Source organism: Crocodylus porosus, unplaced genomic scaffold, assembly GCF_001723895.1.
Source record: "Crocodylus porosus isolate Cpor-Errol unplaced genomic scaffold, CroPor_comp1, whole genome shotgun sequence".
In the NCBI taxonomy this organism is placed as follows: Eukaryota; Metazoa; Chordata; order Crocodylia; family Crocodylidae; genus Crocodylus; species Crocodylus porosus.
In genome coordinates, this window is record NW_017728911.1 from 18,105,062 (window position 1) to 18,121,918 (window position 16,857).

Consider the following 16,857-nt stretch of genomic DNA (forward strand, 5'->3'; position numbering starts at 1 on the left):
TCACAAGCTGGCAGAGGGTAGATTTAGGCTAGATATCAGGAGGCGCTACTTCACGGTCAGGGCGGCTAGAATCTGGGACCAGCTTCCAAGCGAAGTGGTGCTGGCTCCTACCCCGGAGGTCTTTAAGAGGAGGCTGGATGAACACCTGGCTAGGGTCATTTGACCCCAGCACTCTTTCCTGCCATGGCAGGGGGTCGGACTCGATGATCTGCTCAGGTCCCTTCTGACCCTACAAACTATGAATGTCTGTCCCTAGCCTTAGTGAACTGCTGCTTGAGCAGTTTATATGCCTGGAACCATTTGGTGAATAAACTTTAGAATAAGTCCCAATAAAGAAGAAATGAGATAATATTGTGATCTGCTTGATATTAATTGGCAGGTGAAAATGAAGACAGAATGAGATATCTCATTATTGACTACTAGGTAGCATTAAAATCTGTGTCTAGGTTCATTTCAACTCTGAGCTGCTTCTCACCTCTATTAACTTAGAATGCACAAGCAACTCCTCAAGTTTGTCTTTGGGAATCTTAAACAGAATTTGTGTGTGCAATAAAGCATGTTACGTTTATAATTTTTTTCTCTATTTGTCATTCTAGGCAGAATGCACTTGTTAGATATGTAGCTATTTGGTAAACATAGATAATTGTACAAACTCTTCAATATATTCTATAGAAGCAGATCTTGAAAAAGTCTCTTGTGCATTCTTACTATGAAGTATTTTTAGTGTGAAAGCCTTTGAAGAACTAGAAATGTTGATATATTTATGTCTTCTCCACTGAAATTCTATCAGGAATATCTTTGCAAAACATTAGACTTAGGAACATAGGAAGAGGAAGAGTGAGTTTGAAAAAGACCAATTGTTTCAATTCAATTCAATTTAATTCATATTATTAAATTTAAAAGTACATGCTAGCTCATTTATTAGTAAAAAAATAAATCAATACTTAAAAAAAACCCTCCCTTGTTCTCACAATTTGTTTATGCATTTAAATCAAGAGACCATCATGAGGTCGTAAGACGTTGAGGCCAGTTTTCTTAGTGCTCATCCCCAATTGTTGCATTTGTGCTACTGGAAGTGTGTGTGTAAATGTAGGACTACAAGACCTTAGGCACCTCTTAATGAAAATCAGGCCCTTTAGCTTTGTGGTTTGGAAATTATAAATGATCTCAATTTAATAAGTACAGCCCATCCTATTTTCATTGCCTAAGGTATAATGAAAATGTGCATAAGAAAAACAGAATGTACTCTAGAATGAGTAAGTAATTAATCATCCTCTGCCTAAATCTATACTGTTATCTTGTTTAAGGAAAAAATCTATTTCTTACAAGTTAGAGTTTCGTAGCATTTTTTTCTCTTCTAATACATGAATTGTTAATGAAGACAATTAATCCGATATAGGAGATGCTTGGAAAATCACTTCTAACAATGACTCTCAAGAACAAGCAAGAAAATTTATCTTCCAAGCCAGCTCTTTAAATTGTAAGTATCATATTTACTTCAAAGATAAAAGTGATTGTCTATCAAGTTACCTGTTCAGACTAAAACTTTTCAACTAAACTGTTCAACTAAAACTCTCTCACAAGATAGAGAAAGATTATCATCAATCAGCAAATTGTATTTCCACTCAAAGATGATAAGTAATGGACAGGGCCATTTTTGTAAATACCCTTATGGTTGGTGCAATCTTGTGCAGACTGGTATTATGCAAAAGTTAGCAATGTTCTGTATGAAGACTTGCTTAGTATGGAGTTTAATGCACTTTTTCCTGCATAGAGAACAGTTCCTGAGGAAATATTATACTCTGTAATAACAAGCAGTAACTGCCTTTGAAAGCAACAGGGATTAATGTGAAAGTTTCTTGGGCTTTGTGGAGCCATTTGACTGCTTGAAAATATCTTTGTGAATGCTTGTACTCTTCAGTGGATAGCATGACCCATTAAACAGAAAGCGTCCAATTTTTATTGATGCACTTAGACTATACACCATGAGCAATGTAAAACAAAATGATAGAACATTTTAAGTGGCCTTAGTATATTAGCACTTAGTGTTCTCTGCTTTAAATTATTTTTAAGAGCCTGTCAACCTCTGAAGGCTTACTGTACAGATATTTAAAAAGGATCTAATGTCAACATTGTCTTGTTTAAAAATCATCACATAGGAAACTAAAAATGTTTTTCAGTATGAAAGATTCTCAGAAACCATAGGTGATGGAAACAACAGAAAAACCTAAAAAGAAAGCGAGCACTAAGCATCACCTTGCTCCCATTTAAGCCACCCGCACAGTCTTCTCAATTTATGTTTTAAGCCAAACATAGGAAGGACCCCCACCCACAGTGTTTACCTTTAGATATGAAACTTGCCAGATTGCAGTACTTTTGTTGAGACCTACTGGTAAAAAGCATAGATTTATTTTAAAAAGAAACATGATTTGGTACCTTCTGGTACATTATTGACTATAGTCAGTCTGACCTCAATACCAGAAAAGACTATGAAGCAAGGAGTCAAAACATCTGTTTGTAAGCACCTTAAAGAAAATATGGTAATCAGGAACAACCAGCACGGAGTCATCAAAATTAAGCTATGTCTGACCAACCTGATATCCTTTTATGTCTATGGCAAAGTGATAGACTACATGGACAGGTACGTCAAACTACAAAGGCTGGGGTTTTCCAGGGAACAACCAGGTTTTCCAGGGATCTGTCCTGGACTGGTGTTGTTTACTACATTAATGTTTTGGAGGATTGGACTGAGTGCACGCTTAGCAAAGTTGTGGATGACACAAAGTTGGTTTGGGTTAAGTTGAGCTGCAGATGCTCTGGAGAGTAGAGCTAGGATTCAGAATGACCTTGTTGAAAACCAATCAGTTGAAATTCAGTCAGGGGAGTCCTGCATTTGGGATGGAATAGTTGCATGCACAAGTACAGACTGGGGAAGGGTACTTCAGAAAAGGACCCAGAGGTCACAGTGAACCATAAACTAAATATAAGCCAAGAGCATGCTCTTTCTGCAAGAAAAGACCAAGAGCATACTGGGTTGTATTAACAGGAACATCAGTCACAAGGCAAGGAAGTGATTCTCCTGCCCTGTTTGGCACTGAGAGAGAAATTTGTGCACAAGAAAGATGTGGACAACTTGGAGTTCAATGAAGTACCAAAAATGATTAGAGGCCTGGGAAATATGACTTATGAGGACAGGCTAAAATAACTACGAATATTTGTTTTAGAGAAAAGAAGACTGAGATGGGGTTTGCCAACAATTTTCAAATACCTGAAAGGCGATTATAAAGAGGATAGAGACAAACTTTTCTCTGTGGCTGTGAGGGAGAGGACTAGAAGCAAGACTAGAAGCAGATTGCAGTCGAGGAAATTTAGGTTGGAGATTAGGAAGAGCTTTCTCAGTATGATGCTGGGTAAGCCAAGATGCTATTCAGGGAGTCTGTGGAATCTCCATCCTTAGATGTTTTCAAGAGCAGGTTAGAAAGTATTTGACTGGGATGGTTTAGTCATGGATGATCCTGCCTTGAATGGGGGGCTGGACTAGATGACCTCATGAAGTCCCTCCCAACCCTGCCTTTCAATGATTCCATGAATGCCCTTCTGTTCTATTGGGACACAAATAATCATTGGCCATAACAAGTCAGGGCTCAGGTCAGTAGAAGAAAATTGGCATGTTTTTGTCATGATGTGAAATCAATGTTTTGTCCAAGAGCACTGTTTTCTACAGTTTGTTGTTTTGAGGGTCAAAAGAAGAAAGTATGAAGCGTATATTTATGGTAGATATTTACAAATAGCAATTTATAATTTTGGAAATATTTATAGCTGCTGAAATATATTGAATTTTATTTTCCATAGTTATGATATCATAGATTGTATTATGAAACTGAGGTCATTTTGTTGAGTAAGGGCTTCCAACATGAGTGAAAACTGGTACATTCTAATGGTAATGAAAGGTTGTACATTCTAAATCAACCTATTCAGTTTGTATGCATTACTGTAGGTTGAGATGTTTACTGATGGTATATCAAGTTAGTAGCATTAACTTCAACTCAGTTGTGTTGATTTATACCAGCAGAGGACCTGGTCCATAGCTTATCATCATACACTTAGGCCTGTACCATCCCTTTGCATTGCCTGCATATGCAAATATAAGCGTACAACAGAATATATTATTGCTATTCACTTAGGTTTGTTAGTTCTTGTTAAGATTGTTATTAATGCTGGATTGGATTTTATTGACAAAGAAGAACATTTTTTAGACTAAGTAAAGGTGATGTCTTCAATTCCATAATCATTAGAACCTGAAGATGTTTTAACAGTTATAACTGGCATATTCACATTTTTAAAATGCTCTTTGATGCATTTACAGCCCCACTTTTTCAAGTTACTTACTTTGAGAAGTCTGAGTGTCTATAAATTTCTTTATCAAGGCATCAGTAGTTTGCGTGTAAAGGTTAAGAGCATATCTCAGGGACTGTAGGTCTGGGCTCTTTTCCAAGAAGTTCTTCTTCAGTCCATTTCCTCCAGCATGAAAGTATTGCTAAAAAGAAAAATACAGATGAGGCATTTGTAAATTATTTGATAACATCATCACCTAAGAGCTGAAATTCCTATGAAGATATAAAAAACAAAACTGACATTGCAGTGGTTAGTATTATAATTACAGCATTTCCTATAATTTGTACTGTTCACATTATACGGATTAATTTCCCAAGACAAAACTAATTTTAAGATTTGAGGGAGAAACTAGAGACAAAATAGGCTTTACACTGCAAGTACAGAAACAACACCCTTTGGGGAAAGAGAAGAGGAAATTTGCCTTGTGCTTTGTGAAAGTGTTTATGGTTTTGTTCTATTAAGACACTGTTCAGTAGAAACATACAATTTGTTGTGGTATCACGTACAGTGACAAACTTAGAAGAAGAATGCTCTGTGTTTCAATGATGGCTTAGATTGCTTTATATTTGCCTGTGTTTTAAAATGTAGTTCTAGTCTAGGAAGTGACTGAAAATTTAAGAGGCTACATTTGAATGTAATGTGGGCTATTCAGGGAAGAAAGAGTGACATCCCTATGCTGGCCACACCAGAACTACCCAGTTTTGCGTGAGATACAGAAGGAAAAGATTAAGATGAGAACACAGCCACAGCACTAACACTCCCCACCAAGTGAGGCAAGTAACCTGTATCCCACAACAGTAGGAATTAAGGGTATAACCAGACATAACCAAATGATGCAGATCATCTATGGCAGGATGTGTTTTGGTACAGCTGATCCACTTCACTAAGTTAAAACATATCACCCACTGTCCCACCTGTTGACTGTGCAGGACAACAGGTCATGTGTTCCCCTCTTGCACAGACATGCCTGGAGAGTCCCTGGGGCACTTCTCTGTAAGTGCAGAAAGCCATCATTTGTAGAGATGTGCACCAGAGATTCTCTGAGGTGTGTTTCTGTAAGCAGGGAGCCCCAGCTTTCCCTGTGTATAGAGAACAACCTTGGAGATTCTGGAGCATGTCTCTGTAAGTGGAGAAAGCATGGCAGATGCTCCTGGGGCTTGAGAGGCCCAGTCCTGTGCTGGAATTCCTCTGGTACGCACTGATCTGACTTCTCAGGCTCTTGAACACTTGCCCAACTTTTGGGGCCACAAATTTGGGCATGTGAAGTGTGACAAATTTTACAGATATCTGTTTGCTTTCCCTCTGTACTGCCATAAAATTGTGGAGGCACAAAGGCAATGTCTGTTTGTACCTTAACTTACCATCACTTCTGGAGCTACAGGGAAGGAATAGTGACTGTTAGATGCTCCTCCTGGAACTGTAAATTTACTTGCCATTGCATATGCTGAATTGTGCACGGAGACTCATCCAAATTCTTTTTATTCCATATCAAAAGTATGGATTACAAACCAGCAAAAAGATGATTCCCCCTAATTGCTTGCCCTATTTTAAATCCAAAGGTGGTTCAATTCTCCTGTTCTATCACCAGTAATGAATATCAAATCAAACAATTCCATATGCTGAGGCTTAAGATCAATGGAAAATTAGCTTTTTCTGTGTAATGAGCCATCAAATTCCTTTTCACAACAAGCTCTTATTTACAACTATATGTGAAAGTCCCAGGTGGGACTGGATGGGGTTGTTACTCAGGAGCTTTTCTTTCTGCAATCAACCAAAGTGGAAAGGTCAAGGTATTGAGATTAAAGGACAAACTGTAGTTCACCCATCATTCCCTCCTAGAGTAAACAGGAGAATGCAGTGACTCCTGTCACAGCTCCTGTTGTGGCAAAATACCCTGAAATTCTAGCAGCAATAGCAGGAGGGGCAAAATGGTTTTCAGTACTGGACTCGGCTAATGCGTTTTTGCCATTCCCTTGGCACAAGAATGCAGATATAAATTTGGATTCACACTCAGGGGACAACAGTATTGTTTTACTTGAGTACCCAAGGATTTCACAATGCCCCAGCAATATGCCACACAGATGTGGTATGGATGTGGGCCAAACTTTCTTCCATTAGTCAAAGTTGCGTGTTGTCATATGTAGATGACATACTGATACATGGAAGTGATAAAGAGTAAGTAGAAAAGTAACAAGGGACATATTGAAGATAACTGAGAAAACAAGCTTCGAGGTTAACAGAGTTAAGGTGCAGTTGGTAGTCAAGGAGATGAAATACCTAGGAGTTACGTTGGGGCAGAATGGGAGAATTCCACACAGGCCGCAGGCAAAGCTGATAGGCAAACTGCCGGCTCCAACAGACTTAACATCCCTGCAGGCACTGTTGGGAACACTGAATTCCTCACGGGACATTATTCTTATGTTCGCTAAGAAAAGTCAACCTTTTGTTAAACTGCTGAAAAAAGGGTGACAGTGGGAATGGGGCCTGAAACAACAAGAATCTTTAATTCAGTTAAAAAGGGGTCTGGTATAAACTCCTACATTGGCTTACCCGGATGAGACAAAACCCTTTGCCTTACAGCTGGCAACTTCTGAGGGAGATATCAGTGCTACCCTACTGCAGGGGAAAGGAAAAGGAAAAAGACCTTTAATCTCAATACCTTGACCTTTCCACTTTGGTTTGATTGCAGAAAGAAAAGCTCCTGAGTAACAAGAACCCTAACAGGTCCGGAACAAAACTTTAATCCATGTGAAAAGGAATATTTGACATTGATTTGAGCATTGAGAAAATGGGAATACACCGTAGGAGGGACTTCTGTGTTTAGAAGATGGTTAAAATCAAAGATAAATTTGGCTCAGCAATGGTGTAGTGTAGCCTAGGTAGCCACAGCAGATTGAAAGGATGTGGACCACTGCTGAAGCATCAAGAAGTTTGCTGGTACAGGGAACAATTGAGCTTAGTTGCACCATGCATTGGCTGTGTTTGTGTAATGTTATTGTTGTAAGTGGTTATGATTTTATCTATTTTGTGCCCTGGTGGACTGTTCAGTCATTCCAGGCTAAACTATGGCTATATCAGGATGTAACACCAGTGCAGCTGGGATTGGATTTGCTGCTTTTGCAGCAAATTTTGTCTCACCCTGATCTCACACTATACTTCAATTTATTAAAAAATACAGGTCCAAAATGGTTAAAAACCACTGTCCTAGCCTTTGGGAATCTTTTAAAGGGTCAACAGATACCACATCTTTCATTAACAGTTGTATTTTCTTTTCTTTTCACAGAGGCATTTAGCAGTTAATTACTTTAATTTTCTCTTGATTACACACTTACATGGATTTCTGTTCATTCTAATTGGGTTATTTATTTGTGTATTTTTCAAGGAAGGCTCTCTTATCTGAGTTGTTTAAAAGCACATGCATGTTTTCACCAAAATTTAATCAGTTTACTACCAAGCTCTACAGTAATAAATGGTAATAAAAGGTGGCTTAGACATTTTTTTTAGAAAATAGGGATAGAGTTGCATTTCCATTTAGAAAACATTTCCCATGCAGAAGGCATTACTGGGTCTACCCTTTACCACAGCTGCACGAGGAACCACAACATCCTCTGAGGATGCCATTATTCAGGGCAGGCTAAGATATCTTCAGTGACTAGCTAAGCTGTTCTTCAATCCACTTTATGCTGCTGAAGGCACAAAATCTTATCATGGTAGAAAATCTGGACTCCCGACTAATGAAGCCTTACAATGTACCTTACAGATGGAGAAATCTGGCAGAGAATTTACATTATTTAGCCAAAGGTATACAACAAACTAAAGGAAGACATGGGAATATCTCAGAATGTGACTTTTAGAAGGGTTACCTGGCACTGGGAAACAATTCACCTGCTACATACTTTACAGTTATTTTATTAGAAGAGTTCAGTGCCTTCCAAGTTGCAGCTGGTTTCTATTTTATATGCAAGAAAGCTCATTTGGAATAGCCGGTCAGCTGAAATTTCATACTCAGACATAAATTGTACAGACATTGAACCTGGAGTAAGTTCATTTTAAGCTGGTCATCACAAAATGCTTTCTGACAAAAACCCAGAAAGACAAATAACTCATGTCGGATAGTATTTTAGCTTTGTAGATTGCCTGCAGTTTTATACTGTTGGGGGAAATAGAACAGAACAGAACAGAACAGGAGTAGCAATGAATACAAGTAGGTTTTCCTGTCTTGTTCTCTATGGCTTATTAAAACTGCCTCACTTTCATTATCTCCAAGGTGAGCTTTAAAAATGTTCTTCTCTTTCTAAGGTAATTATTTTTTAAGACAGCAAATAGCACAATGCCAGTATAATCTGCAGCTGGCCATCAGTCCTTGCTAGGCAAAAACAAAGCCACAAGCTAGATGCCTACCAAAGCATTCCCTACGGAGGTATGAACATTTGGAAATAAAGTCCATCTTCATTGTGAGTGTTTGCAATAAGCATATGATTGTCATTCCTTGCAAAGACAACACAAGCATTAGTTAGAAGAATATGTACAGTTTAAATGCGACAAAAGATCCATTTTCCCTAATAACAAATGTATCCATCATGGATTTTTCAGACAGAAGAAAATACAGAAAGTGCTAATATACTATATTTAACATGAAAGGTCACTTTTCAGTAGAATGATCTTTCAAGTGTAATGAAAATATACATTAAATGATCATTGGAAATAGTTTTCATGAATTAATGTTTAGTACTTAAAAGAATCAATATGCATAACAAATGTGAATTTTCAATAGATTCTTTAAATATACCATTACTGGTTTTGAAAATGTGTGATAACAGCAACAACCACAAAAAACCAGTGAAATCCAGGTCTCCTATATTATATCCTTTTCCTCCTTAGAAATCTCACGTTCTTCTTGCTTAGAGAGCAGTATTTGGTTTTAGATTAAATATATATTTCTGCATGTCACCTGAATTCCTTCCTTTTTTCTTTAATCATATTAAGTAAGTGTCCTTCTAAAGCAAAGTCAACACACCAGGCTTTTAAGAGTGTGATTATAAGAATTTTTTCATCTTCAGAGTCTTGTCAAAAATATTTTGTTGTTCCATGGATTAAAGAAAAATCACTTAATATGTATAACTTTGGCTTAGTGGGCAACTTATGGGGCCATGCTATGTCTATCACATTTGCCCAGCGGTCGTGCAAAATGTGCTACTTGTTTCAGTTCATGAAGTATGCTTGCAGTGATTAGAATCCTGGATTGTTCTTGTCTTTTAAGAAATTCTTCAGTCCCTTATTTAGGAGCATGGAAATTATTTTCAGCCAGTGGGATACCAAAAAGATTTCAAGCAAAAGCAGAATTTAACATTTTTGCACTTTCTTTTTATATGAGCAAAAAACTTTGAATTGTCAATATTTTTTTGAATACCATGAACTGAGGATTCCACTGGGTTACTTAGTGGAGAAAGCATACTAGCTCTACAGTGTCTTGTTCCACATCTCCTGCCACTATCAGGAATTTCCAAATGTCTTCTGTTTGCTTCCACAAGACACCTTGTCTTCCTTATAAATGATAAGGATGGCAGTGGCATCCCTGTCTGGGACTTCCTCTCCTTTCAAAAAGGTGCATTATTTTGATGACATACAACACCTGATCCTTAATATATTCTCTTAATCATACTGTTTACTTTACAAAATAGATATACCCATTTATTGCCAAATATCTTCTCTACTTCCAAAGGCACATACAGAGGCAGTTTCTCAGATGGTGCAAACAGACTTTCTCTGGAGATGCTGAGGATCATACCCATAATGGGGAAAGGGTTAGGTAAGTCATTCATTCCTGTTGCTGTATTATTACTCAAGTAGTAGCACTGGCCATTCGTTTCCTTCCTTCCTACACTATGAGAACTTTATAACGCGGCTTTTTTTGTCTCTATTCTGTGCTAAAATGTTGGTTCACTTATTTATTTTTTATTTACCAGAAATAGAAATGGGTGGTTCATGCATTCTAGAAGGTTCCCAAGTACTAAGAAAATTATAGCACTGCTGAAGTGGGGTGCAATTCTGTTCCTTTCCTTAGCTTGTATGTACAGGGCAGTCCAACGTAACTCTTTCTCAGCACTGTATTACTTGAACTTGAAGCTGAGTAATCTAGTTGGTGATGGGATGCCTGAAAGTTGGGTGACCTATGTCCAGGTTTGTCCCACCTACCTAAAGCAAGTACTAAATGACTGCACAGTAACAAATGCACAGTTGGGGACATGTGTAGACACACCCAGTGTGAATAAATGCCTCTGCAACACTCTAAAATTAATTTGAATTTATTTTCCAGAAACACTCTAGCATGCAACAGGGTATATGATTTGGGAGGGATATTGAATATCTAGAAAATAATTCTTTGTAGAAGTGCTTCCCCTTCAATCCACCCCTTTGTAGATAGTTCCAAAATCTGTCCTTTGCTGATAACACAATTTGTACCTGTGGCAATGTTGTGATAGGTGAAGTGTAGAGGTTGAGTAGTTGCTTTCTAAATATTATGGTTAACTCAAAAAATCAATCGTAAAGCATATACCATAACACTAATTTTTTTCTAAAGTAATTATCCTGTAGATTACAGTAATGTATAAAAAATAATTGATCTAGAGGTGCTTGTAACACTTGCCTGGCAAATCTGATTGGTTTCACTGAAAAAGAGCCACGGTGTAAAAATAATTAAATGATATCTTTGAATGAAAACCAATTATGTACAGGTGGCAGTTAATTAGAAGGTGAATAAGAACTGTACAAAAGTAGAGAGACTGATATAACTGGATATTTTGTGGATAAAACAGTTCACTGTTCAATAGAAAAATCCTGGAATTTCAAGAGTCTGTGAACTGTTTTCCTTTCTCATCTAGGTTTGCTGGGCTGTGTGTGCAGGAAAGACTATGCACTGGGGGGGATGTATAGGGACCATGCTGTAACACAAGGAGGGCTCAGTCTCATTCAGTGAAACTAACTCTAGGGCTCCTGGGAAACACAATAAAAAGTTACACCACGGGTAGATAACCCCTGGCACGGGAGTCAGAGCATGGCATGTAGATAACCCCTGGTACTTTGCTTGGCCAAAGTGGAGCTCAAGGACAGCAGTGAAGGGGCTGGGGCTGTGCTGCCACAACAAGGATTGGGCCCCTTATGGCTCCCCTGTCATGTGCCCTTGGCATGCCAACATCTTACAAATTGAAATTGTGGCTGTTTTCGGCACTCTGCCCAAAAATGTTGCCAGCCTCTGAGTTACAGCTTGCCTGGCCCTTTAATGGCTATAGTACATACTCTGTCAATGGCTGCCAAACTGTTCTAGCTTCTGCAGAACAGGGGATCATACCTTTGGTTTCAACCCACTGTGGGGAGAATGCCTGTGCCTGAACTTTGTATGAAATTGCAAGAGGGGGAAGTACATTTTTGACTCTGCCCAACCACTGCATACCCACAGCAGGGCCAGCTAGAATGTGGTCCACGCTGCATATACATCAATAACCTATCTCCTTATTCAAACATAAAATATATACACAGCATACCTTAATTGTAGCTAGTGCTACCTCCATTATTGCACATTGCCTCAGTGTCAAGCTTTTAGGTTCCTCTCGGATCACATGGTCCTGGAAAACAAGTTAGTAATGTTGTTTGTTATAAGGGAGAAAGTCTTGCTCTTGTCTTACTTTTTTATTAAAAAACTTCTGCATTTAGCAATCATGTCCTCACCCTTAAAGAATTTATTTTAAAATACATTACAGCAAGGAGCTCTTCCATTGTTTGTTGAAAATAAGTATTGGGCAAAAAGGATTGACATTTAATACCAAGATGTCTGTAAACTGCTTTCCAATTCTTTTGTAGGGATAAGTTGTTTCTAAGTTTTGTGAAGGAAACTGTTTAAACATAAATTCCTGATGCATACTCACAGTTGCCACTAAAATTATTCATTTGAGTAATAATATTTAACAGTAAATTAGTGTCTGGTAATATCCCAGCCGCCCCCTTCCCCCCCCCCCAGAAAAAAAAAAGATAAACAAAGGCACAGCAGGATTGTTCTCCTGAGAATCATTTTGTAAAATAAGCAGCTCATTATTTACTTAGGCTATATTTTAACTGCTTCATCAGCTGTTATTCAAAGAGGCATAGATTGCTGCAGTTCCACAATTGCCAAATGCCATAATGGAACTAGCTGGTAACTGATTAATTATAAACACCAAACTCGTAAGCCTTTTATTTTGTTAGTTTCCCACGTCCTGCAGAGTTGAATCACAGAAAACTATTTGTGTTGTTACACTGTTCAAACCTGGCACATAAAGGGAAAACAATTAACCTTTTGGAAGCCTTTGTCAAATATCTGCCTGTTTTCTTTGTTTTTATTTCTATATCAGCTAGCATGGTTGCCAGGGCCCATTGTTACTTTATGAGCCATATTCCTGAAGGCAGCATAATGTGTAAAGAATCAGTAATCCTTCAATGATGTGGAATTCCCCTGGAAGAGGAGGATTTATATATAAGAATACAAAGAATGTGTTTAAAGATACAGTGGTGTGGTGTTAACTGTCCTTTAATTTCTCTGGTGAAGACTGTTTCAATGCACAAAAATGCCACTATAGAAATATATGACTCATTTGTAGGGAGTTGGAGAATAGCAATAAAATAATCAGAAAATCGTGAATAAAATACAAAGCCTAGCTGTAAGTTTTTAGGAAGAATATGGTAATTTGCTAATGTATAAAAACCTTGATTTGCTTTCATGGATAGAATCTGTAAAGGCTAGATTGCGACTTTGGAAAGGGATTTTTCAAAGGCCTAATGGCAAGATAGAAACTAAGTACAGACACTCAAAAAGCCTGAGGTGGAATCAATCTAAGTTACATGGATTTCTGTAAGCGGTGTAGTTTAGTTCGGTAGCAAACAGAACACACTTTAGCCCTTTGGTGGGGCAGGTGGAAGCAACTCTTAGACTGGGTTCTGCCACTTTTAAACAAGGCTATGTGTACCAAACTTCTGTTCTGGTAGAGGTATAGACCAATTTCTGATCACTTATAGCAGTAAACTGTAATGTCTATACCTGGCCTCAGTATAGGATCCAAAAGAACTAAGTGCACATGGAGCTGCTTAGAAATAGACAATGGGAAACTCTGAGGATGGGGTGTGTCTGAAATCTTAAATGTCTGTCACTTGGCATCCAGAGCCAAGACTCCTCTCCTAAAGGAAGTTGCCTATATCCTATTGGTTATATAAATGGTACTAAGCAGGGCTCACTCTGTTTCCTTTTAAATCATGGTTGCAGGTGGCAGTAGTGTGTAAGTGGTATCCTTTTGCATAATAACATACTGGTTTGATTACTCATGCAGGAAAGGGGAAACCTAGGTTCAAGTCTCTCCTCAGCTTGAGAGGATGCAAACCTACCCTCCTTTCTCTCAGAAAAGTGTCTTAACCATCAGGCTACAAATTACTTCTGCTATAGGCTATTCCTTTTCACTTTTGAAAGGAATTCAAGCTTCCTGGGGCCTGAAAAGGAATCTGATTTATTGCTTCTTGATGAAGGCACTGCCCAGGGAAGGGGACTCCTGTGTTCTATGCCTTTCTCCATGCTTATATGTTTTATCCAGTGTCTGTTTAATATAAAATACAGCATGCCTCAAAATAAAGTACACAGACTTTACTATCAGGAATACATGAACATACTGATCAACAGTGCTGATTTTTGTTTTCGGGGAAGGCAATAAGCATAATTTAAAATGTACAGTACATTAGGTACATATCCAGGTACTTCCTCCATATTGATAACTGAACTTAATGATGGGAGCCCATTGACAGATAGTCTGTCCATGTATATTCCTGATGACTAAAGTGTGTATACATCTTTGAGACATCCCATATTGAAACAGTTGTGGCAGCAGATACCAAGAGTCATGACTCCTCTACTTCATGGAATGTGTTGTAAGCATTAAGAACCTGGGTGGAGGAGTACCTAGGGCATGGATACACCTGGAGTGGGTTCTGTTTTGTTGCATTTGTATTGTCCTTGGCTTGATGTAGATAACAGCTGCTGTATGCTTCAGAGCAGCAGCTCCTCTTGCCCTCTCCAAATGTATGTTTTTCCATGCCTGTAGTCTCTGAGTTTTGATCAGGTATTGGTGCTGAGATAGTAACTCAGCCATTTCAGGACTCAGGCAGTTCTGAGCATGTGCAAAAGTACAACTCCAAAGTCAAATGCTAAGACACACCGATGGAGTTAGGCACTTTCAGTGTTAAGCAGGAGCTAAGTGAGGGGTTTCAGAATTACAGTTTTAGACCTGGATGCCTACCTTGTACCTCGGTTCACTAAGAGTGCTCATAAGTCACTTTGTCCACTTGGATAAATACTACCTTTCCCCCTGAGTATTACAAGGGTAGGAGGGGAGAAGAAGGATGATCAGTACTACATAACTACTGGTTGATATCCAGGAAGCATATATCAGTGTGGCATATCTAACTGGAAAAGACACAGGTTACTCCTTACTTAAAGCAAGCTGAATTTGATGGCCAGCACAGAGGTAGGTCTGTGGAGCCTGAATCTCTTATCAAGAAGCTGGGGCATGGGCCTGAACTCCTGAGCCATATTTATGCAAAGCACAAGGGCTGGAGAAGAGAAGGAGGGAGAGGGGTTTCCTCTGGAGTTTCTCCCTTTGCATAGACTTGCAGGGGCTGGTTGCAATCTGATCCTGTGTAAAAATGCCTGAAACAACCCCAATGTGTGCTTCTTTTGCTTTTTGCTTTGCACGTTTCTGTCAGGATGCCATGTGATAGGAGTGGCGGCAGATTTTGATGGGCTCCTTTTTGTAAACTTCCATGCAGGAAATTTTGTTCTGTTTATTTCAAACTGGGAATAATAAAAAAGAGCATTAGGTGCATTGTGTTTTGTATCAGCAGTTCCTCAATATATTATTGTTAGAAATAGGAAACATTGTAAATATAAGCGAGATATAAACTATAGCATTCATTCCTGTGGCACTGTTTTCTATGGGCATTATATTTGTATATGAATCAAATATTTCAGACAAAAAAACAAAAACATGGATTTTGTGCACATGGGGGGGTGGGGGTTATATACTGGTATCAAAACCAAACTTATTGCTTTTATATAATTTACAGTGACCACTAAAGTTTATGAGAAACTGTTTTTCCCATTACTAGAGCTGCTTGTCAACGGAAATAGGAGCTATAAAAGCATTATGACAATAATTTTCTGTTGTAGTATTAAGGCCTATGGATATGGAGTCCTATGGAGTTTGACTATGGAAAAAAAAGGATACCATAATGTACAATTATGTTCTTTATAGACAATACGCAGAACAAATTTACTTGTTCTCCTGAATAATTCATAGATTCATAGATTGTAGAGTCGGAAGGGACCACAATGGATCATTGTGTCCAACCCCCTGCCCCAGGCAGGAAAGAGGACCAAGGTCAGATGACCCCAGCCAGGTGACTGTCAAGCCTCCTCTTGAAGACCTCCAAGTTAGATGCTAGGACCACCTCTCTTGGAAGCCCATTCCAGATTTGGCCACCCTTACTGTAAAAAATTCCTAATGTTTAATCTAAATCTACTCTCCACTATTTTGCACCCATTATTCCTAATTACTCCCTGGGGCGCTCTGGTAAATAGCGCATCACTAATTCCCTGCTGTCCTCCCTTGATAAACTTATAGGTGGCTACAAGGTCACCCCTCATCCATCTCTTGTAAAGGCTGAAGAGTTCCAGATCTCTCAACCTCCCCTTGTAGGGTCTTTCACTGAGGCTACTAATCATGCGAGTAGACGTCCACTGAACCCTCTCCAGATCCTCTGCGTCCCTCTTGAAGTGCGGCACCCAAAACTGGACACAGTAGTCCAACTGCAGCCTGACCAATGCCGCAGAGGGGGCATCATGTCCCTTGATCTGTTGGTCATGCATCTGCTAATACACAACAAGGTGCGATTGGCTTTGTTGATAGCCTCATGACACTGCCGGCTCATGTTCGTCTTAGAGTCAGCTGTGACTCCAAGATCTCTCTCAGTCTCTGAGCTGCTGAGGAGGACATCCCCCAACCTGTAGGTGTGCTGGGGATTCCTTCTTCCTTCCTAGGTGGAGTACCTTACATTTATCTTTGTTGAATTCCTTTTTAGGAGTTGTTTTGAGGAGGAAACCAAATATAATGATCCACAAGTTCTACTTAGGATTGTTGCAAACCATTGAGGCAGTATAATTTCAGAGTTTCATAGTTTGTAGGGTTGGAAGGGACCTGAGCAGATCATCAAGTCTGACCCACTGCCATGGCAGGAAAGAGTACTGGGGTCAAACCACCTCAGCAAGGTAATTGTCTAGCCTTGTCTTAAAGACCCCCAGGGTAGGAGCCAGCACCACTTCACTTGGAAGTTGGTTCCAGATCCTAGCAGCCTGACAGTGAAGTAGCACCTCCTGATGTCTAATCTGAATTT

The 16,857-nt window shown here is 39.0% G+C and overlaps 1 protein-coding gene across 1 annotated transcript in view; it reads right to left on the minus strand.

Moving 5' to 3' along the window:
• The window catches only part of UNC13C (unc-13 homolog C), a 517,638-nt gene that overhangs the window by 41,443 nt on the left and 459,338 nt on the right, over positions 1–16,857 (minus strand). Inside the window, exons 28-29 of the mRNA XM_019533546.1 lie at positions 11,937–12,017; positions 4,390–4,537 (exon numbers count right to left, since the gene is read on the minus strand). Coding sequence (XP_019389091.1) covers positions 4,390–4,537; positions 11,937–12,017 — 229 coding nt within the window. The remainder of the gene's footprint in view (positions 1–4,389; positions 4,538–11,936; positions 12,018–16,857) is intronic.